This window comes from Salvelinus fontinalis, chromosome 34 (genome assembly GCF_029448725.1).
Source record: "Salvelinus fontinalis isolate EN_2023a chromosome 34, ASM2944872v1, whole genome shotgun sequence".
Lineage (NCBI taxonomy): Eukaryota > Metazoa > Chordata > Actinopteri > Salmoniformes > Salmonidae > Salvelinus > Salvelinus fontinalis.
The window spans coordinates 8,384,522-8,411,591 of record NC_074698.1 but is presented as its reverse complement, the minus strand read 5'-3'; the positions used below and the strand labels follow the sequence as shown (position 1 = coordinate 8,411,591).

At 45.0% G+C, this 27,070-nt stretch overlaps 1 protein-coding gene across 1 annotated transcript; it reads left to right on the top strand.

Moving 5' to 3' along the window:
- The first annotated feature begins 30 nt into the window (after positions 1–30).
- LOC129832999 (1-phosphatidylinositol 4,5-bisphosphate phosphodiesterase delta-3-A-like) lies at positions 31–27,055 on the top strand. Its single transcript, XM_055897197.1, has 15 exons — positions 31–1,256; positions 10,574–10,741; positions 17,566–17,794; positions 18,716–18,845; positions 19,856–20,081; positions 20,400–20,601; positions 20,888–21,032; positions 21,492–21,644; positions 22,607–22,747; positions 22,863–23,016; positions 23,252–23,368; positions 23,941–24,119; positions 24,353–24,488; positions 24,801–24,950; positions 25,045–27,055. Exons 1-15 carry the CDS (start codon positions 1,163–1,165, stop codon positions 25,191–25,193), a joined length of 2,373 nt encoding a protein of 790 aa, XP_055753172.1. The 5' UTR covers positions 31–1,162; the 3' UTR covers positions 25,194–27,055.
- The last annotated feature ends 15 nt before the right edge of the window (positions 27,056–27,070 follow it).

Below are 27,070 nucleotides of genomic sequence, written 5' to 3'. Positions count from 1 at the left end.
GTGCGAAACACTGCTTTATTTCACCCGTCATTTTGGACTGAGGAACTGCGCTAAAGAACACTAAATACATGCAGATTGTAGGATATAGGATTAATTACAATTCTTCACGAATCGTGAAGTGTAGGCTAGGCTATTAGATCGATTCAAATACATTAATATTAGACCCTGCCTATGAAATAGGTCAGTTAGATTGTGAAACTTTCATTTGGCCATGACCACATTGCCCCTGATACTTTCTATGTTATTAAAAGAAAGTAGGCGTGTGACTGTGGGTACAATTAATGATTTGATTTGTGTCAGTGGGTATAGTTTTCAAGAGTTTCGGCGCCCTTGGCTGGACTCAGATTACGTACAGCTATTAAATCACGCTGTGAGGGACTTCACATGGGAATTAATTACTGTAGAGCGCTCTCCTGGTGACGCAACTGAGAAACACGAAACTCAAGACTTGCGGAAGAGTTTTAAAAAACAGCACCTGCACTGGGAATTTGCGCTCCACCAATACATACCCCTGACTTTTTCATATCAGTCAAGAGAGCCACAGACAGGAAACCACAACGAGGACGGCATTGGAACTTGCATCATGTTGGGTAGGAGCAAGAAACCTCCTACCGCCGCGCACCATGAAACCAAGGCAGTGGGATCCCAACCCAAGTCGCAGGACCCATTTAGGTAGCTGGGTAAGAGAATAGTGACTGTCATTGGTAAAACATAATAATAGACCCTACCTATGAAATAGTTCAGTGAGATTGTTCAACTTTATTTTGGCCATGACCACAATGCCCCTGATAGGCTGCAATGTTAAAAGAACGGCTATAGCCAGGCAGACTATATGAACATGTGACTGTGGGTACAAGTGATTTGTGTTTGTGTCAGTGGGTATAGTTTTCAAGAGTTTCTGCGCCCTTAGCTTGACTCAGATTACGCAATGCTATTAAATCACGCTGAGAGGGACTTCACATGGAAAGGGGATGAATTAATGTAGCGCGCTCTCCTGGTGACGCAACGGAGAAACACACAACTCAAGACTCGCGGAAGAGTTGAAAAACGGCACCTGCACTGGGAATTTGCGCTCCACCAATACATACTCCTGACTTTTTCATATCAGTCAAGAGAGCCACAGACAGGAAACTACAACGACGACGGCATTGGAACTTGCATCATGTTGGGCAGGAGCAAGAACCCTACTGCCGCGCACCATGAACCCAAGGCAGTGGAATCCCAACCCAAGGCGCAGGACCCACTTAGGAAACTGGGTAAGAGAATAGTGACTCTCAGGTTAAAAACGTTTCTTCTTCTGTCAAAACTACTTTCATTTGTTTCCTTGAATCTTGTTTAATTTTGATACAACAGATATAAGAGCACGTAGTTCAGCTTTGCCTTTTAAAAAAAGTTACATTTTACAACTGTTGATTGTTTGACTAGTTATGACTATTATTTTCCTGTGTATTTGTGTGTTGCTCTGGTCCATAAGTGGACATAAATCAGTGCAGGGTAAGGTAAGGTTAATGACAGTTAGGCTATTGCGTTCCACATGAATTGGCATCAGTGCTTATTTTACCCACGTTATCAGGAGGCATTGAATGTTTAAATATGGAAATGAAGACTTCTTCTCATTGACAACTTATAATGCAAGGAAGATAAATGGTGAACAATATGCCTTGGCGTTGGCAGTAATCAGTTCTGCTAAACGAAATATACTATTGCTTGAAATCCACTTATGCAATGGTCTTTGTAAACACACACACACGCACACACACACACACACACACACACACACACACACACACACACACACACACACACACACACACACACTGTGTGAAAAGAGAGGTCAACTCAAGTGGAGAGTGTGTGGGTGCTGACAAGTGGTCATGTGTTTGTGTGGTGGCCGACAGCTCACTGACCCACTTGTGATTCAGGCTCTCCACCCCACTCCCACACACACTTACCAGTGAACATCTCTGACCCTGTGCCTAGCTCTCCCACCACCCTCTCACCATGCCCCAACCCCCTTAGCTGGCGGTCACACCTCAACTAAAATAGAGAACTGCTGAGGATGCTCAGAGCACCTGTCAAAGTCCATGTAAAGCCTCTGGATATCTGTCAGTCTAGACGACAGAACCATGTCATACTATGTATGTGTGTATTTACATGTAACACGCACGCTCCGTCTTCTTGTGTTGTGTATATACTGTATGTGTTTATTAGCATGTGTCAGTACAATTTCACCACAATGCATGATACAGTTAATGAAATAATACATGTTTTTCACCCCCCCCATGTGTTGCATACACACAGATGCTCGTTAGTAGTACCTAAAAAAGTACAGCAATGCATACAATCAGACCAACAAAACCATCAACACAATTTTTTTTTAAATTAATAAACATGTCACTCATTATTTATTTGCCCTTATTGCCATGAATGGGATGTGGGAAGGCCATATATGTGGTTATAGAAAATCTTGTCCAGACGGATGTAGGTAGATATTTAATTTAGCCAGTGTGTTTAATTAGGAGGAATATCTGATTTCAAGAATAATGTTATGGATTTCTTTGCCACGAGCACAGACAGATCAATCTATTCTTTTCTGATTCCTGTTCCATGGATCTGGTTCGTTAGTCCCAAACAAACACAAGCTGGGCATGAGAGGGATAGAAATCTGTAAACATTTTGAAATTGTGCTGATTACGGATTCCCAAAACATTGAAATAAGATTGCATGTGCTTGCTAACCAAAACATGTGATTAAAAAGTACCCCCTTTTGCCTCTTACAGCACCAACAAGGGAAAGACATTTCAGCATTCATTTTGTGAAGTTTTTCTGGAGCTTGTGTCTGAAGTTGTAGGAACATTGTGTGTGCTTTCAAACAGATATTACACCATTCCTCTCTGCTTATTTCAACCTGTAAATCTTGTTCCCATTTCAATCTAGTAACATCTGTGTCTACTAGCATATGATCTAACAACAATTTATAAACCTTAGAAATATACTTGACAGTTTTTTCCCCTACCATTCATTAAGACATCAAATTGAGATGGGTTCCACAAGATAACACTGTTTCAATTTAAATATACACTACCGTTCAAAAGCTTGGGGTCACTTAGAAATGTCCTTGTTTTTGAAAGAAAAGCACATTTTTGGTGTCCATTAAAATAACATCAAATTGATCAGAAATACAGTGTAGACATTGTTAATGTTGTAAATGACTATTGTAGCTGGAAACGGATGATTTTTAATGGAACATCTACATAGGTGTACAGCGGCCCATTATCAGCAACCATCACTCCTGTGTTCCAATGGCACATTGTATTAGCTAATCCAAGTTTATCATTTTAAAATGCTAATTGATCATTAGAAAACCCTTTTGCAATTATGTTAGCACAGCTGAAAACTGCTGTTCTGATTAAAGAAGCAATTAAACTGGCCTTCTTTAGACTAGTTGAGTATCTGGAGCATCAGCATTTGTCGGATCGATTACAGGCTCAAAATGGCCAGAAACAAAGAACTTTCTTCTGAAACTCGTCAGTCTATTCTTGTTCTGAGAAATGAAGGCTATTCCATGCGAGAAATTGCCAAGAAACTGAAGATCTCGTACAACGCTGTGTACTACTCCCTTCACAGAACAACGCAAACTGTCTCTAACCAGAATAGAAAGAGGAGTGGGAGGCCCCGGTGCACAACTGAGCAAGAGGACAAGTACATTAGAGTGTCTAGTTTGAGAAACAGATGCCTCACAAGTCCTCGACTGGCAGCTTCATTAAATAGTACGCGAAAAACACCTGTCTCAACATCAACAGTAAAGAGGCGACTCCGGGATGCTGACCTCTAGGCAGAGTTCCTCTGTCCAGTGTCTGTGTTCTTTTGCCCATCTTAATCTTTTCTTTTTATTAGCCAGTCTGAGATATGGCCTTATCTTTGCAACTCTGCCTAGAAGGTCAGCATCCCAGAGGCTGATAATGGGCCTCTGTACACCTATGTAGATATTCCATAAAAAATCTGCCGTTTCCAGCTACAATAGTCATTTACAACATTAACAATGTCTACACTCTATCTCTGATCAATTTGATGTTATTTTAAATGGACAAAAAATGTGCTTTTCTTTCAAAAACAAGGACATTTCTAAGTGACCCCCAAACTTTTGAACGGTAGTGTATGTCAGACTTGGTTCTATGACCAAGGGATTCTATGACTTCTTCTTGTTTTGAAAGCCTCTGAGATTAGCACTCTGACCTGTGCTATCACAGAATGTGACTACACTAACCTGAAACACTTTTTAATTAGCTATTTTGCATCCTGGTGGGAATTGACCTTTGCCATTGAATGATTTGTGGGATGCCTAACCCTAATCCTAACACTAACTCCATAGATTCTCCATGCATGAGGTCCTGTTCGTCATGACAGACCAAACTAACAGTATCAGATGGTTGTGTCTGTAACTGGCTGGAATGCAGGAGTTCAGAAGTGCTGCTGGCCTTGCAGCTCTGGGACTTCATGACCTCTCACAAGCTGTTCTGGCACATCAAATCGAGGACAACTTAAGTCACACCAAAGAAGAACCTGCATTTAAAAACAATACACTTTATATTACAATGTCTCTGACATTATGGATATTTCCCCATTATACTCTCTAAGGGAAACGGAACTACCCTGAGTTATGCACCATTTATTAACTTCACCCTCTTTTGCCAGCATGTGAAATAGCATTAGTAGTAGTATGGAATCTTTAGGGTAGGGTGATTTGTTTAAGGTATGTGTGAAGACACGGTTTCCAAATGGCGGAGAAGAAGAGTATGTTGACAAAGTAATGTTTCCATAGACCTAGTTCCCAGTGGCCGTGTGTTTTTCAAATGTTAGGGGTCAAAGGTTTTCTCCAAATGTCGTTAACCCAGCAGATGCATACTGTCTGGCTGCAGAGAGACTGCAATATCAGCCACACATGTATTAACACATATCGATGCCTGTGTTTGCCAAGTGTTGCAGTTTGGTATATTCTAGTTAGTACATAGGCTATATCTTTATCTTTTTATTGTTGGACATAAAATACTGTAAGAAGACTGGCGAATCAGCTTCAAGTGATTTTGATTTTGGAAATCTGTTCCAAAGGATTTTCACGCATATTATAGAGATACTGTATAAGTGATTGTATACAAATGTAAACAAGGTTTAAAGTGATTATGTTTTCGTAATCTGTTTAGGCTTCTTGTGGTCAATTTGAAGTCCATAAATGATTTGTTATTATGTTCCAACCCCCTGACCCTCCGCTCAAGATAAAATTATCTCGCAGCTGAATCTAGTCGACGATCCCTCGCCTATATGATCATATGAGAATTTAATGAGCTGTTTTGGTTTGGGTGACAAGCAATTTACTACTCCCGCAATTACACCTGGTAAATATGTGTATGCGACCAATAAAAATTGATTTGATAGGATCAATGTTGTCTTGCGTGGTCTGTGGCATTTTTCCTTCGCTCCAAGTTAAACACAACTCACTTTATGTGGTATAACTATGAGTTAAAACGTAAATGTCAATTAAAGTTGCGATCATTTTACAGTGGGGAAGTTGCAATTTATGGTTGTGTATTGAGGATTTGATTTGCTGCAGTAGAACGAAAAGTTGATTTCAAAAACACTATATCCACCAATTTTTCACATTTGTGTTTTTTCATCAGAAATTATTGCTTATAGGTACCTTCATGTGTGTGTAAAATAGATCTTTGATTTTTAATTCATCAATTTTAGATGTGTATGAAAATGTGGCCAAACACTATATCTGTTGTTTAGCTGGAATGGAATGTTCGTATATGTGATGAATATACAGTGCCTTCAGAAATTATTCAGACCCCTTGACTTTTTCCACATTTTGTTACGTTACAGCCTTATGCTAAAATGGATTAAAAAAAAGAAATCCTCAGCAATCTACACACAATACCCCATAACGACGAAGCGAAAACAGTTTTTAGACATTTTTGCAAATGTATTAAAAATAAAGAACAAAAATACCTTATTTACGTAAGTATTCAGACCCTTTGAAATGAGACTCAAAATTGAGCTCAGGTGCATCCTGTTTCCATTGATCATCCTTAAGATGTTTCTACAACTTGATTGAAGTCCACCTGTGGTAAATTCAATTGATTAGACATGATTTGGAAAGGCACACACCTGTCTATATAAGGTCCCACAGTTGACAGTGCATGTCAGAGCAAAAACCAAGCCATGAGGTCGAAGGAATTGTCCGTAGAGCTCCGAGACAGGATTGTGTTGAGGAACAGATCTGGGGAAGGGTACCAAAACATTTCTGCAGCATTGAAGGTCCTCAAGAGCACAGTGGCCTCCAGGGAGGTGAAGGGCCTTGGTCAGGGAGGTGACCAAAAACCCGATGGTCTAGAGTTCTAGAGTTCCTCTGTGGAGATGGGAGAACCATCCAGAAGGACAACCAGATCTGCAGCACTCCACCAATCTGGCCTTTATGGTGGAGTGGCCAGACGTTAGACACTCCTCAGTAAAAGGCACATGACAACCCACTTGGAGTTTGCCAAAAGGCACCTAAAGACTCTCAGACCATGAGAAACAAGATTCTATGGTCTGATGATACCAAGATTGAACTCTTGGCCTGAATGCCAAGCGTCACGTCTGGAGGAAACCTGGCACTATCCCTATGGTCAAGCATGGTGGTGGCAGCATCATGCTGTGGGGATTTTTTTCAGCGGCAGGGACTGGGAGACTAGTCAGGATCGAGGCAACGAAGAATGGAGCAAAGTACAGAGAGTATATTGATGAAATCCTGCTCCAGAGCGCTCAGGACCTCAGACTGGGGCGACGGTTCACATTCCAACAGGACAACGACCCAAAGCGCAAAGCCAAGACAATGCAGGAGTGGCTTCGGTACAGGTCTCTGAATGTCCTTGAGTGGCCCAGCCAGAGCCCGAACTTGAACCCAATCGATCATCTCTGGGGAAAGCTAAAAATAGCTGTGCAGAAACGCTACCCATCGAACCTGACAGAGCTTGAGAAGATCTGCAGAAAAGAATGGGGGAAACTCCCCAAATACAGGTGTGCTAAGCTTGTAGCGTCATACCCAAAAGACTTGATGCTGTAATCACTGCCAAAGGTGCTTCAACAAAGTACTGAGAAAACGGTCTGAATACTTATGTAAATGTAATATTTCAGTTTTTTATTTTGAATACATTTGCAAAAATGTTTTTAAAACAGTTTTTCCCCCTTATTTTTTATACATTATTTAGAATAAGGCTGTAACGTAACAACATTTGGAAAAAGTCAAGGGGTCTGAATACTTTCCAAGTGCTCTATATTTAAACAAATACATGTCTGTCATTGAACAATCCCGTGCCATGGTTAGATAGTGAAAAAACACACCAATCTCTTTCATCATTTCTTTAAACATCAAAAGATAATTTGCCAACATTTCTGAAAATGGATATATGGCGGTTTATTGGTGTGATCTCAGAAAATCAACCCTCTCAGTCTAGCAGTCCCCTTCTGTGATGTGCCCTTCTCTCCTTATCAGGGCTCAACATTTTCCTTGGCTTCTGTCCCAGTCTGTGTCCGAGAGCATTGATTCGATTGAGTTCAACACTGCTGTTTCGACCTCAGTTGGCTCATTTCTTACCTAGAATCAATGCAACACGTCACCTATGTTCACAGCAGGTCCCATGGGGTCCTGTACTTAGTTCCACAGACAGACATGGAGAGCGAGAAAGATGAAGTCTGAGACTGGGCTTGTGATTCTCCAACATCAAATGGACTACATGTTGACTTGTGTTTATAACAAATGAACGATCCCATGTTATAATTGGTTCTCTGTTTTATCCCTGAGACACAGCCTTTTCTATTCTCTCTGTATCTTCACCCTCGTACTTATGTCCGAGTCTCACTCCTCCATATCCCAACCTTTTATTTTGTAGTTAATTCCTTCTGTTTCCGCTTCACTCCTTCTGCTGTTGTAATGATATATTTCCTTCTTTCCCTCTCCCTCTGTTCAGAACCCCCATCTCGTTGTGTGTTTGGTTTCATATATCTTTTTATCGTTGCTAGCCAGCCAGGTTGTTATGCTTGCCCAATTTGCCGGCCCAAAGTGCGTGTCAACAAAATTCTCCTCGGCGTGCTGTAGGAGCTGTGATGAACAGAGTACCCAGCTCATGGGCCTCAAAGCCTCCTCTTTCTCCCCTCACGCCCACATGTGCTTCATTACAGCAGTGTTACTGTATGGACAGGTCTCTCTTAGCATATAACATGTCTGTAATGCTGTTGTCAAGGTGAGGAGGGCTTGATACTAAAACTCTCGGCTCGGTCGGCGGTGGGGGTATCCAGCATCCCTGAACATTTGCATATGTACCCATGTGTACAGATTTTCCATATACGTGTTCCTGGATGGGGAGGTATAGGGACGGGACAGAGAAAAAATAATAGGGTTGAAGTCAGTGAGGTGACAACAGTAGGTCCAGGAATAATCATTTAACAGTCTCATAAGGGTTGGGGTTAGTGGTGTGAGGATGGGCAGAGCGAGAACACAGGTCAGTCAGGATAGCTTAGCATTGTCACTGACCTGCTGTTAATAGGGTCCTTGTGCTCAGTGCTCAGCCTGTGGGAATCCCTGGCATGTGGTAACAGCTTGGTGACTGACTGTGTCAAACACGGTTGTTATGGTGGAGGCTTGGGGTTGGGGAGGAGGAGGGTTCTCTTTGTGTTTGACCAACGGCTGGAGAGAGAGAGAGAGACATGGCTGGGCTCAGTTTGCTTCCCCTCTTTTCTACTTAGGGGGAGAGGAATAGGGGGGAGGGGAGTGGGTGAGAGCACTGAGCTGCTCGTGGTGTACTGTCTCTCATAGCCTGCGTCTGCGACCCAAATGGCACCCTATTCCCTATAGTGCACTACTTTTGGTACTACTGTGGGCCCTGGACACAAGTAGTGCACTTTATCGTGAATAGAGGCCAGCTCTGGAAGCCTGTGATGAGCTCAGTCAGAGACTGGCATGGCATTGGCAGTATAAAGAACTCTGAAAGGGATTTTAGCTGATTCAAGAGAAATAATAGATGAGGGCATCCATGGAAACAGTTTTTGAAATAAATCTTTGAGGGTATACTTGAGAGACTTAGAGAAGAGAGGAGGAAAGGGAGGGAGTTTGGGAGTACGGGAGAGAGTTTCTTTCAGAGCATTCCTTTGAAATCCTCTTTTGAAGTTGAATACACAGTTGAACAGTGTACGAGGTCCCATTCACCTACTGCAGAGAACCAAAGAGGCATCCAACTGTCAGACGGAGAAACAGAGAAAATACTATCTCTTTCTTTTCACTGGTGTCTGAATGCAGTTCCAAGTACACAATACCGTGTACACTTACAACGTGACGGTGCATGTCTTGTTACAGCTCTGCCGATCTCTCCTCTCCATTTTCCATATTTGTCTGTTTACTCTGCTCTTATTAACATAGATGATAAAGCTGCTCAACATTTTTGACGTTGGAGGTTGGTTTTTCTCTAATAGGTCCCTTGTGACATGCACGTCAGGGATAGCAGGCTGTATCTGTGAATCACATTAGTATCAAATAACCATTAGCGGAGATAGGTTTCCCTGCCTAGATGAGCTGCTGCAACTCCAGACTCACTGACTAGCTAGTTATTTGTTACAATCTGTTTCTGCAGCTCTGTAAACCCCTCATTTTCCATGAAATCCCCCTTTCCAGTTCTCCGTTGGACTGCCTCTGGCCTGTGAGGAAGATTCATCTTTGGAACATTGGCATTCGTTTCAAATCCTAGCATTCCACTTCTTCCTTTGCTGTGCAGAGTTCCAAAGTCTGGCTTGGCTTATACTGCATGCTGGGAAATAAACAACGAGTTCTAACTCACATTCATTAGATTCTGTGGTGATTTCCTGCTTCAGTAACCTGAATGTCAACCTTGTTTCAGTGTTGCTCCTTTCAGGGGTTTGTATATAAAACAAAGTTTAGGCCGTAATTATGAGATCATGGCCTGTGTTTGTGAGTCATGGCTGTGGTGCTTCCAAAGGAAGATGACTGCTGTATGTAGAAAGGTGAGTGAGTCATCCCTGGAACGCCCTACTGGTGCCAAGCCCTCGACACACAATACAACCACAGTAGAGATCTTGAAATGGGTTGTGCTTGACTGGTTTGTTAGCATACCTGTCTCCCCCCCCCCCCCCCCCCCCAAAATAACTCCTAACCCTCCGTCTTCATCCTGACATGATATTGAGTGTTTGAGTCCCTATACTACAAAATAAGCGTCACAGTCATTTTACTGCAATAGCATGACGAGAGAAGGCCAAGAAGGAACATGGCTCATAGAATTCTACTGACATTTATGACAGTAGAGCAGACAGACTGAACTCTCAATGAACTGCCAGTGGAGCTTGGTGTGGATGGCCTAACATTGAATTAGACTAGAGTGAATGAAATAAGGACTTGGAGGGTGTGTTCAACAATGACACAGTGTCAGTGACACACTACATTACATCATACCGGAAAATTCAGTGATACTGCACGTTACCTAAAAGTGTATAACAGTGTATTTGACTGTGTGTGTGTGTGTGTTTCCAGGGGTGCTGGATGATGAGGATGTCCGTGCGATGATGCACGGTTCCAACATGGTGAAGGTACGCTCCCAGAGGTGGCAGAAGAGCCGCAGCCTGCGTCTGCTGGAGGACGGGGTCACCGTGTGGTGTGAGTCCACCAAGAGCTCCCGCAAGGCCAAGGCACAACAGACCTGTGAGTATACAATGGGGTGACGGAGGGGTGGAGGGAGGGGCCAGAGGAGGAGGGGGGTAGATGAGGGGAAAGGGGAGGTATGGGGAAGGAGGAAAGAAAAGAGAGGGATCGAAGAGGAGAAAAGAATAGGTATGGGGACGAGGAGAGAAAAGAGAGGGATCGAAGAGGAGAAAAGAATAGGTATGGGGAGGGGGAGAGAAAAGAGAGGGATCGAGAGGAGAAAAGAATAGGTATGGGGAGGAGGAGAGAAAAGAGAGAGATCGAAGAGGAGAAAATAATAGGTATGGGGAGGGGGAGAGAAAAGAGAGGGATCGAAGAGGAGAAAAGAATAGGTATGGGGAGGGGGAGAGAAAAGAGAGGGATCGAAGAGGAGAAAAGAATAGGTATGGGGAGGGGGAGAGAAAAGAGAGGGGTGGGTGAGGAGAAAAGGAGGCATAAGGGAAGAGGAGGAGAAAGGATAAGGGTGTGGATTAAGGGAAAGGGGGGGGTAGAGGGTAGGTGTAGATTGAGAAGAAGGCTAGGGAGTGGTCACGAGAGGAGGATGTTTTTTTTTTTTGATTTTCAGGATCTGAGGCTTTTGCAATAGTTGGAAAGGAAACTTAACCGATATCAGATTAGGAAAAGTAGCTTTGAATGAAGGGAAGGCTATATACAAGAACATAATCATGTATAAACAAACGAACAGGACTTCCACAAGCACAGTCCCTTGTTGTAGTCTATTCAACCCTTCTCTAGACCCAACCCTAGACCTGATTCAGTAGACTAATTTAGCCAGCTCTTTGTCCTAAGCCATTTAGGCTTTTCATGTTGGCCAACAATAATGCCTTCTTGTCTACATTTCCCTGTAAATAATTAAAGGGATATTATGCTGTGAGCCAGGACTTAAGTCAGATGCTATAACCTGTGTAATTGTATGATACAGGTAACTGCCAAAATAATGGAAACACTTGAGTAAATGAGGGATACAAGGTATATTGAAAGCAGTTAACATCCCATCATGCTTAGGGTCATGTATAAAATGCTCAGTATGCCGTTATTTTGCCTACCATGTCCCCATCTACATGGCACGAGGTTTGATGAGCGTAAAAACGTTGTAAACCATATGCCATGGCCGCATCAGACACCACATCTCAACCCAATTGAACACTTATGGGAGATTCTGGAGCGGCGCCTGAGACAGAGTTTCCATCAACAAAACATCAACTGATGGAATTTCTCTTTTGAGGAATTGTGTTGTTATCCCTCCAATAGAGTTCCAGACACTTGTAGAATCTATGCCAATGTGCATTGAAGCTGTTCTGGCTCGTGGTGGACCAACGCCCTATGAAGACATTTTATGTTGGTGTTTCCTTTATTTTGGCAGTGTCACCTGTAGTAATGCATCCATATAGTACACACAGAAACTCCAAACATGCTGAAGGTTCACATTGGTCAACCACTGTTACAAAGAGGTATAAAAGCTGCATTAGAAACAATGTGCATAGACTTGTTATCCGTTAGCCTCAAGATATTGTCTTACCTCAGCTAGCTAATCTTTTGCAGGCAATGGGCCAATGAGAAAGGGAAGCAGGCACTTTATATTAGTACTCTAAGGATTACAATCCCCTTAAAGAAAAAGAGAGAAAATGTTGACAGATGTTAGATGTTTTGGCCCATTAAACTGTGGGAAAGCTATTTGTAATCATAAACTTTTGACCGCTTCCCCTTTCTCTCATGCACACACACACACACACACACACACACACACACACACACACACACACACACACACACACACACACACACACACACACACACACACACACACACACACACACACACACACACACACACACACACACACACACACACACACACACACACACACACACACACACACACACACACGTACGCACAAACAAACAAACACACACAGTTTTGTATCGCTTGTAAACCTAACCCCTAACCTGATTCTAACCCTAATTGTAAACCTAACCCCTAACCTGATTCTAACCCTAATTGTAAACCTAACCCCTAACCTGGTTCTAACCCTAATTGTAAACCTAACCCCTAACCTGATTCTAACCCTAATTGTAAACCTAACCCCTAACCTGGTTCTAACCCTAATTGTAAACCTAACCCCTAACCTGGTTCTAACCCTAATTGTAAACCTAACCCCTAAGCCTAATTGTAAACCTAACCCCTAAGCCTAATTGTAAACCTAACCCCTAAGCCTAATTGTAAACCTAACCCCTAACCCTAATTGTAAACCTAACCCCTAAACCTAATTGTAAACCTAACCCCTAACCCTAATTGTAAACCTAACCCCTAAGCCTAATTGTAAACCTAACCCCTAACCCTAATTGTAAACCTAACCCCTAAGCCTAATTGTAAACCTAACCCCTAACCCTAATTGTAAACCTAACCCCTAACCCTAATTGTAAACCTAACCCCTAAGCCTAAAATAGCATTTTTTTTCTTATGGGGACCGGCAAAATGTCAAATTTTCCTTGTTTTACTATTCTTGTGAGGACTTCTGGTACCCACAAGGATAGTTAAACAAAAAAATACACACATTTGTTTTACTATCCTTGTGGGGAACAAACTATTTATTCCCTTTCAAAATCCTATTTTCCTGGACCCCTAACCCTAAACCCCTAAACCTAAATATAACCCTAACTCTTAAACCTAACCCATAACCCTAATTGTAACCCTTAACCTAACCCCTAAGCCTAAAATAGCCTTTTTCCTTGTGGGGATTGGCAAAATGTCCCCAATTGTGCTAACTTCCTTGTTTTTGATATCCTTGTGAGTTATGGTCCCCACAAGGATAGTAAAGCCAAAAACACACATACAAAGTTCAATGGTTTAAGGAGAGGGATAGGTGGGCAGCCGGTGAAGCGCTTAGAGTCGTCAGGCCTCTTAAACCAGTACTAAATCTCAGTATAGTTTAATAGATCTACACCTACAGGGTTTGCCTCTCAGATTGCTCTTGAAGTATCCCTCCGGTAAATGAGAGGCCATGGCTCTGGCCCCTCCATGTTCCATAGGACAAATATAGGGCTCCTTGGCCCTGCCCATAGGGATCTGATTGCACAGGCTAATTATTGTTGTTGGCATGCGTGACGAAGGATGAGTGTGTGTGTGTGTGTGTGTGTGCGTGCGTGCACGCTTGTGTCAGATTATAGCCCTACCAAATGGGTAAACCTCTTTTATGACTGCAGGGTTTGGACGTGACGTAACAACCACCACTACTACACTAAAGAGTTTAAACATGTCTCTGACACATCATTTTACGAGTTAGTGCTGGCGGTCCTTAGAGCTTTGGAGTTGCCTGAGTCGATCCGATTTTATTTCCATTTTCGAGTCGCACTGTACAAACGTATTATACTAGTGACCTAGATGACACGCATGCAAACACACCCACCTACACACAGAGTGGAAACATCACAGACAAGTTCATCTCCACTCAATTCCAAAGTCCAGTTAACGAGTACAAGGTTTATGAGGTGTTTTGTGATGAATGTCAAGGTCAGGCGAGTACGTTCATCACGTCGACTCAGACAGCATAGAGCCACAGTGGTTCACTTCAAGTGGAACACGACACTTCCTTACTACCGTCTAACACCCACTAGTCTGAGTCTGAGAGCACTGCTGCTAACCTAACACACCCTGGGCTGGGAGGCAAGCTGAGGGGCAACGGTTAAGAACGGGATAATGCTGATGGGAGGTTGTAATTGCATGACCTCCTTGCAACGCTCTCTTTCTCTCTACCTTCATCTCTCTCTCTCTGTTTTACTTTTTTTTCTACCGCTCGTTCGCTCTCTCTTTCTCCTCTTTCTCGTTCTCTCTCTTTCACTCGTTGCACAATCCACCCCCCACTATGTCACCTCAGCAAGGACTATTCCTCGGTCATGGAATTCCGATTAGGTCCCAGTTCTCTCCCATCGCTGGCCCTCGGGGACCCAGGAAGCACCCGCTGCTGTGGGGAATGGATAAGGCCAGAGCCATGCGTTTAGAGAGTTTGGCCAATGCGATTTTTGGAATTATGATGCATTTGACATGACTCTTCAACATTCTACGGCAGCCATGTTAGCTCCCCATTAACAGTGCATGGTGAATATGTAACCAATGCCATGTAACTGAATGTCTGGAAGTAGAGCAATATTCAACATGTTACAAGTTGGCCCAACTCTCTAAATACACAGTATATTCGGAAAGTACTCAGATTCCTTGACCTTTTCCACATTTTGCTACGTTACAGCAATGGATTAAAAAAAAAAACATCTCAGCAATCTACACACAATACCCCATAATGACAAAGCGAAAACAGGTTTTGAGAAATTTTTGCAAATGTATTAATTTTTAAAAATGGAAATACCTTATTTACATAAGTATTCAGACCCTTTTCTATGAGACTCGAAATTGAGCTCAGGTGCATCCTGTTTCCATTGAGCATCCTTGAGATGTTTCTACAACTTGATTAGAGTCCACCTGTGGTAAATTCAATTGATTGGACATGATTTGGAAAGGCACACACCTGTCTATAAAAGGTCCCACAGTTGACAATGTGGCCAGACGGAAGCCACTCCTCAGTAAAAGGCACATGACAACCCACTTGGAGTTTGCCAAAAGGCACCTAAAGACTCTCAGACCATGAGAAACAAGATTCTCCAGTCTGATGAAACCAAGATTGAACTCTTTGGCCTGAATGCCAAGCGTCACATCTGGAGGAAACCTGGCACCATCCCTATGGTGAAGCATGGTGGTGGCAGCATCATGCTGTGGGGGTGTTTTTCAGTGGCAGGGGCTGGGAGACTAGTCAGGATCAAGGCAAAGATGAACGGAGCAAAGTACAGAGAGATCCTTGATGAAAAGCTGCTCCAGAGCACCACTGGAGGATGTGTTTAGGGTTAGGAGTTCTCTCTTTTCTGGAGAGACCTGAAACTAGCTGTGCAGCAACGCTCCCCATCTAACCTGACAGAGCTCGAGAGGATCTGCAGAGAGGAATGGGAGAAACTCCCCAAATACAGGTGTGCCAAGCTTGTAGCATCATACCCAAGAAGACTTGATGCTGTAATCACTGCTAAAGGTGATTCAACAAAGTACTGCGTAAAGTGTCTGAATACTAATGTAAATGTGATATTTCAAAAATGTGTAAAGATTTATTAAAACCTGTTTTTTGCTTTATTGTGTGTAGTATTTAATCCATTTTATAATAAGGCTGTAACCTAACAAAATTTGGAAAAAATAAAGTGGTCTGAATACTTTCCAAATGCGCTGTATGTCTCTGGATAAGGCCAACAGGGTGAGAGGCCAGGTGGCTGGTGTGGGAGGTGACGTCGTCTTCCCCCAACCGGGCCGCAGTTAGAGCAGAACAACGACAAAGGCAGGCTGACCACTTCAGCAGACAGCTACTGATAACACAAAAGCGGCTGCAGATGCACGCACACACACACACACACACACACGCACGCACGCACGCACGCACGCACGCACGCACGCACGCACGCACACACACACACACACACACACACACACACACACATGCTGACTACAGGTGGTCTCAAGGGCCTTTGGGGTCTGGCACCTGCAGCTCAGCATGATCCCCTCTGTTCAGATGGGCTTTAGAGAATATGCACCGCACTTAACACTTCGGCTGTGCCAGTCACACACACACACACACACACACACACACACACACACACACACACACACACACACACACACACACACACACACACACACACACACACACACACACACACACACACACACACACACACACACACACACCACACTTCCCCCTACTCTCCGCATTGAAATGTCACCCTTGTCATGGAGCGATGGGCAGGAATGTGTCAGCGATTTTGAGGAGGTGGAGTGGCGGGGGCTGTTCAGCAGAAAGAGGCCGTTGTCAGAAGAGACAGTTGTCTAGTGGCTGCCCCAGGCCCCTGGCCCCCAGGCCCCTGGCTCTGGCACAGTCAGCCCTGTAGCTGAGCCATCGTTGGTCTGTGTGTCACTATTTGCCTCGGCCTCTGGAAAGCTGATCCCAGTGTAGAAAGGCACTGCTATATGTACTTAAATAACCAACTGACTGATTTGAAAGCGACTCCACAAACCCAACCACAATTCCAGCTATCCAATTAATGAAGGGATATGGGGTTTGTCGTTGTGGTGGAGCTAGTCTTATGTTTGAAACCTTCACCAGGCTCTATTCTGGATGTGTTGGAGGGTAATGGGGTAGTAGTGTTGTGTTGCTGGGCAGAGGGTCAGCCATCACGTGTAAAGCCCCCCCCCGATCCCCCCCCCCCCCCGACATAGGTTACACCACATATGTGGCTGTTGTAAATAATAGCTGAAATACATGCTAATCTCTCTAGAAGTCAATAAGTGTTCTTCGTTCTTCCTTTATCTCTTCACACACACAAACACGTCATGGCATTGGGCCAAAGGTCCTGCCTACACTTGAGTGTCAGTTTGACTGCTGTGCCCTGAGGGTCGTGGAGTTGCTGGTTACATGTGGACCTTGTCATAAAGATGAATGTAGGCCTGAGTCATAAACATATCCTGCAGCCGCAGCTGACGCAGGTCTGTGTCTGTACAAGTCGTATTATTTCAGAGCCAAATCAGGACCCCAGCACCGAGAGGCCATGTCACACTGCTACGTGGATGTTACCACACTCCCCCTAAAGTTCACGACCTTTCAGCTCCGAACCTCCCTCCAAGTTCCACGTGTTTTGGTGCCCTGTTTGTATTCTGTTTATTCCTACACCCAGATTGATACAGTTACTCTCTCTGTTTCCCACACCTTCCCTCCCCTCCCCCACCTCTCTCTGTGCCAGTCTCAGTGACAGAGGTGGAGTGTGTGCGCGAGGGCTGCCAGTCTGAGGCTCTGCGGAGACTATCCGGGTCGGTACCAGAGAATCAGTGCTTCACGGTGGTGTTCAGAGGGGCCAGGAAGAGCCTGGACCTCCTCTGCGCCTGTGAGGAGGAGGCGAGGCACTGGGTCCGAGGGATACGCACGCTGAAGGAGCGCGTGGCCAACATGACCCAGAAGGAGAAACTGGACCAATATCCTTTACGCCCCGAGGGCCTTTGCTGCGCTGTGCCAGGCTGCCAGCCTTCGGCCCAGAGTAATTATAGTGCAGGCTGGGCAGCCAGGATCGCTATGGTGACTGACTCTGAACATAACACTGTCACATGCACCGTCCCACATCCACAGCATACCTAAGATGCGCAGCAATGGCCCAGCAAAAAGCACCGTCTAAATATAGTCTGACTATCTTGTCAAACATGATCCCTGGTATAGCCGCTGGGTTGTTTGTGACACAGGTGTACGACGGACACACTTGTGTAAAACGCAACGCCAGATCTTGAAAGCAAATGGAGCGGTAGGTGCTCTGGGACATGTCCAGGCTAGTGCCGTGGCTTGTAATTGGGTAAGATTTGAGGTGCGGTTTTGCACTGGCATGTCCCAGCAGTGTTTGCAGTAGATTGATAAACACCATCCTTGCGAAAGCTCTTATTGTTGTGTGTGTCCTGGAGGAGGGAGGTGTCATATAGGCTCCTCTCTCTACGTCCGCCCTGTGTTCTATTCCACTAGAGGCCTTGGAGGAGGCTTTAAGTATTTTGGATGTTGGCACAACAGGACATTTGTGTCTACAGTCAACACACATCTGAATCATAGACTGGGGTGTATTCCATTTCAATTCCTGGTCGTTGATTTAGACACTTATCCTCCTCTGAACGGTTACACTATTGATTCCTGGTTTGCTGTGAATTAAGAAATGATGCACTTGACCCTTACCCATAGTTGGATGTGGGCTGTAATGTGCTTATATACAGTATGCACGTACATCAACCCTGCCTGTATGTATAGATGTGTTTTGTGTCTATACATACTGTATGTACCATAGAATGTACTTTGTAAGGATGTGTTTCGGGTTAGAGGTTCGGAATGCTCCCCCGGTTGCTCTCCTTAACCCCCCACACCTGGATCCGTGGCTACCTGAGACGGGCTGATGAGAACGACGATGGGAAGATGAGTTACGACGAGGTCAAACGCCTGCTGCAGATGATCAACATAGACCTGAACGAACAGTACGCACGCTCGCTATTCAAGGTGAGCACATACTGTATATGTGTGTGCCGCATTTAGTATGGCTTGTAGGTTCATGTGTATAGACCTTGACTGCATGGGTGTGCGTATGTGCGTGAGTGAGATGTTGTTGTTGGCTGAAGGCCATTGTTTACTCAGTTATGCTGTGGAGTAGATTGGGGCTGTGTTTCACTCTCAGCCTGGAGTCTGTGTTCAATTACCAACCCAGTGGCAAGCCAACCAGCAGGCCCCTCGCTCTCCTTCTCCTTCTCCTTCTCCTTCTCACTCTCTCTCTCTCTCTCTCTCTCTCTCGCTCTCTCTCTCTCTCTCTCTCTCTCTCTCTCTCTCTCTCTCTCTCTCTCTCTCTCTCACACTCACTCACTCACTCACTCACTCACTCACTCACTCACTCACTCACTCACTCACTCACTCATTCTCTCTCTCCTGCCCTCTTTTCTCTACTGCCGTCTTTCATTCTCCCCAGGCGGTCTCGTCCTTCCCCGTCTCCCCCCTCTCTATCAGGCAGCCAGTCATTTCTCCATAGTTGAGGAGTACTGCTAGCTAAGTCTCTCAGCTCCCCTCTCCGTTAAAGTCCAGTTGTTTTCCTGCTCTTTCCTTCTCCAACCCTGCCCATCCATCTCCTCAGAGACTGAATATCAAACCAACTGCAGTGCAGCAATGTGTGGAGTGTATGTTTGTTTATATGGTATGAATTATGGGAGTGGACGGGGTTGCTGGCCACTCCCATAGCAAATCAGTGCGCGCCCATAGATTTGATCATGTGAACATGGCTCACCTATGAGAATTGAAGATATTAACTTTGATCCAGCCCTCTGTTTTTAGGGAAGCGCTTTGAAAATGTGTGGAGGGGTTGTGTATGTGTGTTTTAATCAGAACAACGCTAACGAAGGTCTCTCTGTCTGTCCGTCCGTCCGTTCGCCCATCTGTCTCTTTGTCCCTCCCTCTCCTCTGTCTGTCTGTCCCTCCTTCTCCTCTATCTGTCCTTCCGTCCCTATCCTCCGTCCCTCTCTCAGAAAGCTGACCGGTCGTGTGACGGCCGTCTGGACCACGTAGAGATCGAGGAGTTCTGCAGGGAGCTGATGAGGCGGCCGGAGCTGGACGCGGTGTTCAGACACTACTCTGGTAACGGCTGTGTTCTGTCCACCGCTGAGCTCAGAGACTTCCTGGGAGACCAGGGGGAGGATGCGTCACTGATCCACGCTCAGAGCCTCATCCGCACCTACGAGCTCAACGACTGGGGTAGGCCCGAAGAAACACTGAACATCATTTTAGCCTTGGATTTTTATGACCTTACATTTTACATTTTAGTAATTTGCAGTAGTGAGAGCATACATGTTCATACTTTTTTTCATACTGCATTCCTTACATTCCCTGTCCTTTTATTTATCTGAATGTTTTATGTTTTTATATTTGACATATTTAATTGCGGCAAATTCAAGGCCAGTTCATCCCTTGACTTTATTTCCCCACAATCGTATGAGCATGTCTATACCCGTCTATTCCTGTTCGTAATCCTCATAAAAGGTTGATGGTTTGATGTGCCGCTCCTCCCTGCAGCCCAGAAGAACCAGTTCATGACCCAGAATGGTTTCACCATGTACATGCTGTCCCTGGAGAACGATGTGTTTAACCCCGACCACGCCAGGGTGCACCAGGACATGACCAGACCTCTGGCCCACTACTTCATCTCATCCTCACACAACACCTACCTCACCAAGGACCAGGTCACCAGCGCCAGCAGCGCCGAGCCATACATCAGGTATTGAATACACACGTGCGCACACACAAACACACATATGCATGCGCATAGACGCACACACACAAACACACAGGCTCATGCACATATGCATGCACACAGGCACACACACACACACCCACACACACACACACACACACACACACACACACACACACACACACACACACACACACACACACACACACACACACACACACACACACACACACACACACACACACACACACACACACACACACACACACACACACACACACACACTAAGAATATGTACTGTGTGAACCAGAGCTCTGAACCAGGGCTGTCGCTGTGTGGAACTGGATTGTTGGGACGGGGACAAAGGAGAGCCTGTCATCTACCATGGACACACCCTTACTTCTAAGGTGCCCTTCAAAGAGGTCATCGAGACCATCGCCCAGTATGCCTTCAAGGTGAGTAACATTTTCTTTTAAATTACAACAAAGAAAATACCCCCAAAAAGTGAGCACACCTGGCCAGTGAGAACTTCTTAGTGGGTTGGGGGGATGATGGACAGATGATTGTGTGAGGCCAAATGTTTCACCTTAACCATCATGCCCATATGTCTTCCATATGTGACTGTTTATGGAAAGCAAAGTATTCCTCATCAAAACAAAATAGATTGAACAAGTAAATAGCAGCAGGCCAGTGGCAGAAAACAAATCTAGACAGTTGCCTTTGCCAACGTTCAGTTCAATCTACAGTCATAGTCTTGGCTCAAGACTAAGACTTAAGACTAGACTGCTGTCCAACAGCTTCTTGGCCTCAGTGTAGTCCAGAATAAACCCTGGCTGATTACCTAATGAGCTTATGGTTTCTCTTACATTTTAATGAGTGGCCTCTTCTGAAACAACCCTTGTGTTTTCCTTTAGGCCTCCCCGTACCCCCTGATCCTGTCCCTTGAGAACCACTGTACGGTGGAGCAGCAGACGGTCATGGCCAGACACCTGCGCACCATCCTGGGCAAGAGGCTGCTCACCAAGCCCCTCAACGACCAGACTCTGAAGGACCTGCCCTCTCCTGAAGTACGACACACACCCCTGTCTCCAGCTCTCTACTCACCCCCTGTCCCCAGCTCTCTACTCACCCCCTGTCCCCAGCTCTCTACTCACCCCCTGTCCCCAGCTCTCTACTCACCCCCTGTCCCCAGCTCTCTACTCACCCCTGTCCCCAGCTCTCTACTCACCCCCTGTCCCCAGCTCTCTACTCACCCCTGTCCCCAGCTCTCTACTCACTCCCTGTCCCCAGCTCTCTACTCACTCCCTGTCCCCAGCTCTCTACTCACTCCCTGTCCCCAGCTCTCTACTCACCCCCTGTCCCCAGCTCTCTACTCACCCCCTGTCCCCAGTTCTCTACTCACCCCCTGTCCCCAGCTCTCTACTCACCCCCTGTCCCCAGCTCTCTACTCACCCCCTGTCCCCAGCTCTCTACTCACCCCCTGTCCCCAGCTCTCTACTCGCCCCCTGTCCCCAGTTCTCTACTCACCCCCTGTCCCCAGCTCTCTACTCACCCCTGTCCCCAGCTCTCTACTCGCCCCCTGTCCCCAGTTCTCTACTCGCCCCCTGTCCCCAGCTCTCTACTTGCCCCCTGTCCCCAGCTCTCTACTCACCCCCTGTCCCCAGCTCTCTACTCACCCCCTGTCCCCAGCTCTCTACTCACCCCTGTCCCCAGCTCTCTAGGACACACACCCCTGTCCCCAGCTCTCTAGGACACACACCCCTGTCCCCAGCTCTCTACTCACCCCCTGTCCCCAGCTCTCTACTCACCCCTGTCCCCAGCTCTCTAGGACACACACCCCTGTCCCCAGCTCTCTACTCACCCCCTGTCCCCAGCTCTCTAGGACACACACCCCTGACCCCTTCTGCCTAAGAAACCTGTTGTCCTTTTCTACTCTCTCTCCCATCCCGCGCATATTTATGGAACGATTGTGGAATACTAACAGGAATATTACCATATGTTTTGAAGCATCTTTGTCTTGTCTCTGCAGGAGCTTAGGGGTCGTATCCTGGTGAAGGGGAAGAAGGATGTTCATCACCTGAACCAGCTGGGGAAGACCAGCAGCTTTGATACCAGCTCGGACGACGAGGCATCAAGCAGCAACAAAAAGGACAAAAAGGACCCTGCCAAGGTGCTACATATTTACCTTCCATGTGACTGAGACGGCGCTGTAAGTCTACAGAAATTGATCAGGAACACGCTGTAAATCAAGCATTTCTCTTGTGCATTCTGTGTTGCTGGCTCAGGCGGTCTCATCTAAGCTGAGCCCAGAGCTGTCTGAACTGGTGGTGTACTGTCGAAGTGTCCCCTTCCGCGGGTTCCAACACTCTACCCAGAAACCACCCGATGAGATGTCATCCTTCAGTGAGAATGACGCCCTCAAACACATCAAGGACACAGGCAAGGGGCTTAGGAAGACATAACTCGAACCAAACAGTTTTCTGTGAATCAGTTCCTGTTGAGATCCTATAATGACTCATAGTTCTTACTGGCACTGTAGTTGTAGAGAAAGTCCTTGAATACACGGGTGCATTTGTGCATCACGTTGTTGTGCATATTTGTGTATGTCTGTCTTTTTATTTGCGTTTGAGGTATTGTAATGGGTCTCTTACCCTGTCCTCTCATCACCCTCCAGGAAAGCTGTTTGTCAGACATAACAGCAGACAGCTGAGCCGGATCTACCCCTCCGGGCAGCGCCTTCAATCCTCCAACTACGACCCCCAGGATATGTGGAACGGCGGCTGCTCGATGGGTCAGCACTCTGGGCTGGAGGGGGGTGGGATGGAGGAGGGATATGGTACAGGTGGCTCATTTATTTACTTTGCTGCCTCGTAAAGTGTGTTCTGTCTCTCTCTCTCTCTCTCTCTCTCTCTCTCTCTCTCTCTCACTTTTTCTCTCTTTCTTTCTTTCTCTTTCTTTCTCTCTCTTTCTCTCTTTCTCTTTCTCTCTCTCTCTTTCTCTTTCTCTTTCTTTCTTTCTTTCTCTCTCTCTCTCTCTCTCTCTCTCTCTCTCTCTCTCTCTCTCTCTCTCTCCCTCACTCTCTCTCTCTCTCTCTCTCTCTCTCTCTCTTTCTCTCCTCTCTCTCTCTCTTCTCTCTCTCTCTCTTTCTCTCTCTCTCTCTCTCTTCTCTCTCTCTCTCTCTCTCTCTCTCTCTCTCTCTCTCTCTCTCTCTTCTCTCTCTCTTCTCTCTCCCTCTCCTCTCTCTCTCCTCTCTCTTTCTCTCTCTCTCTCTCTCTCTCTCTCTCTCTCTCTCTCTCTCTCTCTCTCTCTCTCTCTCTCTCTCTCTCTCTCGCTCTCTCTCTCTCTCTCTCTCTCTGCCTGCAGTGGCTCTGAACTTCCAGACTCCAGGGGAGCAGATGGATCTGAACCAGGGCCGTTTCCTGCCCAACGGCCGCTGTGGATACATCCTCAAGCCCAGCTTCCTGTGCAGCCCCAGCTCCAACTTCAACCCAGAGATCACAGGAGGCGGGCCAGGACACATCCCCACACAGCTCACCATACGGGTGAGAAACCTTCTGGGAATCAGATTCTGTTGTGGTGGTTTATATGTGGTAACTGCCTTGTTGGAATAGTAGTGCACATTTTAGTTAGCAGTGGTATGGAAACAGACCAAGGTAGTAAACTACTTCACCTTATTAGTCATTTTGTAAAATCATGTAAAATCATTTGAATAATTTTCATATTAGAATTTTATATACAAAGGCACAAAAAGTAATTGGGGTGATTTTGTATTCAGATAATATCAGCACAGCAGCTCCCTAAGATCAACACAGACAAGCCCAACTCCATTGTGGACCCACAGGTGTTGGTGGAAATTCACGGGGTGGCCATTGATAAATCCAGAGACAAAACCCACCGAATTGACAACAATGGTAACCTTCCACTCATCTATTGCACATCTATTATACTCCCATTCAAAAAATGGATCACAAGGGTTGTATACACCCTTGAGTTCACATATTTACAATATTAGAAATAGAATTAGAAGAACATAATAGTACTAGGGACATTTTACATTTTACCATGAATGAGCATAAGTATTCATGGTAAATGAGCATAAATAAATGAGCATAAGTAAAATTATACTTCTCGTGTAGAGGCCATTATCCCGGTCTGTGGAGTACTTTCAGGCTGTGAATGGTGTTGGATGGCAGTGTCTGATAGCTCTCCTATGCCCCCTGCAGGTTTTAACCCACGCTGGGACAGCACTTTGAGCTTCCAGCTGCAGGTCCCTGAGCTGGCCCTGGTACGCTTTGTAGTGGAAGACCATGACCACAAAGCCAAGAACGACTTTGTGGGCCAGTACACCTTGCCCTTCACCAGTCTCCGTACAGGTACTAGGATACTGTCTCTGTATTGTAGGGGTGTTTGTGTAGCTATTGTGTCTGTGAGGTGACACTGACACCAGTGAGTCTATTTTTTCTCTAGGTTACCGCCATATCCACTTGCTGAAGGCAGATGGCTCCAGCCTCTCTCCTTCAACCCTTTTCATCCATGTCAAGGTGTCCCGTAAGGGGGTCCCCATCAAGACTGTGTCTGAGCGCATGCCCTTGGCTAAGAGCGAGGGCAAAGCATGACCCCTATCTACCTGAACTAGTGCCACACTTTTCTGATAAACCCCATGCTTATCTCATCTTGGGGGGGGGAAAGTCTCCCTAATTGGGGTGAAAAGGACAAGCTGCTGCCTGCCTATGTCCTTGTACTCATCTCATACACCCAATTTAGAATTGACAGGACATATAAGGCTCCCTGGCTACAGAGAGGAAGACATCAGTCCTCCTCAGTCAAACCTGGATGGGAGTCTTGCCTGTTGACGAATAGTGTTGGCTGGGAGAGAAACTCTCTGGCATGTTGCTGCTGTGAGAGTTTTCTGTACTCTGTCATCAGTGCATCAGTGCATCAGTGTTTCCATAGAGACATGACTTTGGCGCTGGACCTGTTTTACACCAGAACTCTACCTGGCAGCCGTCTGCCTACTATGAAGCCAATATAGTTTTTTTTTCTCACTCAAAGCCAGGTTTGTGTCCTGGAGCCTCTGGAGAAGATCATGAAGACGTTTCCCAACATTTTTAACATATTTAAAGTGAAGAAGTATGTAACTTTTTTGCTACTTTTAGCTGATGTGTGGTGAGCGTTCTGGCACAAAATGGTCACCGTGCATCACCCAGGTGGGTGCCGCGCATTGATGGTGGATCAGGTGAGTTTCCCCCTACTATGTAAAGCTCTTTGAGTACCTCAGTTGGTAGAAAAGCACTATATAAATCCAATCAATTATTATAACTTTTTTACTATTACAGAATATTATAGAAGCGTTTTATCAGGGCAAGACTTGTAGTTGAGCTCCCTTTTCCAGGACAACGATAGTGTTATATGACTAAATGTCATCGTTAAATTAAGTCTAGTTGTTGTGGTATTGGTCTGTCACGCCTGGCATGACACAGTCCAAAATACTGAATGAATGCCTAATCTTAGTGACAGAATGAATACTTAATGTTTTTGTAATGTGTTTGCAACAAATTGTGTTTGCTGCAATTGATGAAACACACTTCTTTCAGTGTGCAATTTCTGATAGGAGTTTTTAGATTATATTTAACATTGTTGTAAAATGTTATATTCTAATGTAGTTACAGTATTCTAATCTAATTATCTCAGTAAAAATGAATTCATTTGCATACTGTATGTACTTTCTCTGACACTAACTTCCTTTAGATAAATAAAAACAGCATCAAAGTCACAGAGGGTCAAACCAAGACTTATGCAATTGACCATGATTATATTGTATACATATAATTGAAGTATTAGCTTTCATGAATTTCCAAGGTCAGTTTTCATTACGAAGCAGTCATCCACAATGCACTAGTTGTTATTGTTACTGGACTTTATTATTTGTATTCTTTCCTCTGGTCCTCTAAATTTAAATTCAAAGTCACTTTAATTTTGAAAAACGGCAAATGGTTTTGACAGTTTAAAATACTGCATTTGCCTTATTTCAATGGAAACAGCTGTTAGTATTCTTTCTTATAGTTGCTAAGACAGTATATTGCTAAGTTGCTAAGACGTACCTCAATGTCTCTTCAATTGTGTACTTTGTTGTGACTTATATCTGTGGGCATCAGATTCATATGGGTCAGTGTTAAATCCAGCCACGAATCTGAAAGGTCTCCCAGTCCATTTAACAACAAAAAACACTTAAATCCAAACTTTGAAGATGGTGTATCTTCATAGTACTATAGAAACAAATAATTCCCCTGAGCTTCAGGGGCAATATTATCATTTACATTAGTATAGTAAGTGACATTATTTATTTGGCTGTTTGCTTCATTCATCTCACAAACTGGTTTGTATTGTACTGAATGAGAAGAGAGTAATATTATTTTAACACTAAGTGTGAAAGCCTAGAGAAGCATGTTCAGTTTTTATAAAAACTATTTTAACCCCATTGTGCCCTTCTGTA

Excerpts from the sequence above, each read along its gene's own strand:
- LOC129832999 (XM_055897197.1), top strand. The coding sequence starts at position 1,163 with ATGTTGGGCAGGAGCAAGAACCCTACTGCCGCGCACCATGAACCCAAG. Across the intron at positions 10,742-17,565 it reads GGCCAAGGCACAACAGACCT|TCTCAGTGACAGAGGTGGAG; the intron begins GTGAGTATACAA and ends TCTCTGTGCCAG. Across the intron at positions 23,369-23,940 it reads GAACGGCGGCTGCTCGATGG|TGGCTCTGAACTTCCAGACT; the intron begins GTCAGCACTCTG and ends CTCTGCCTGCAG.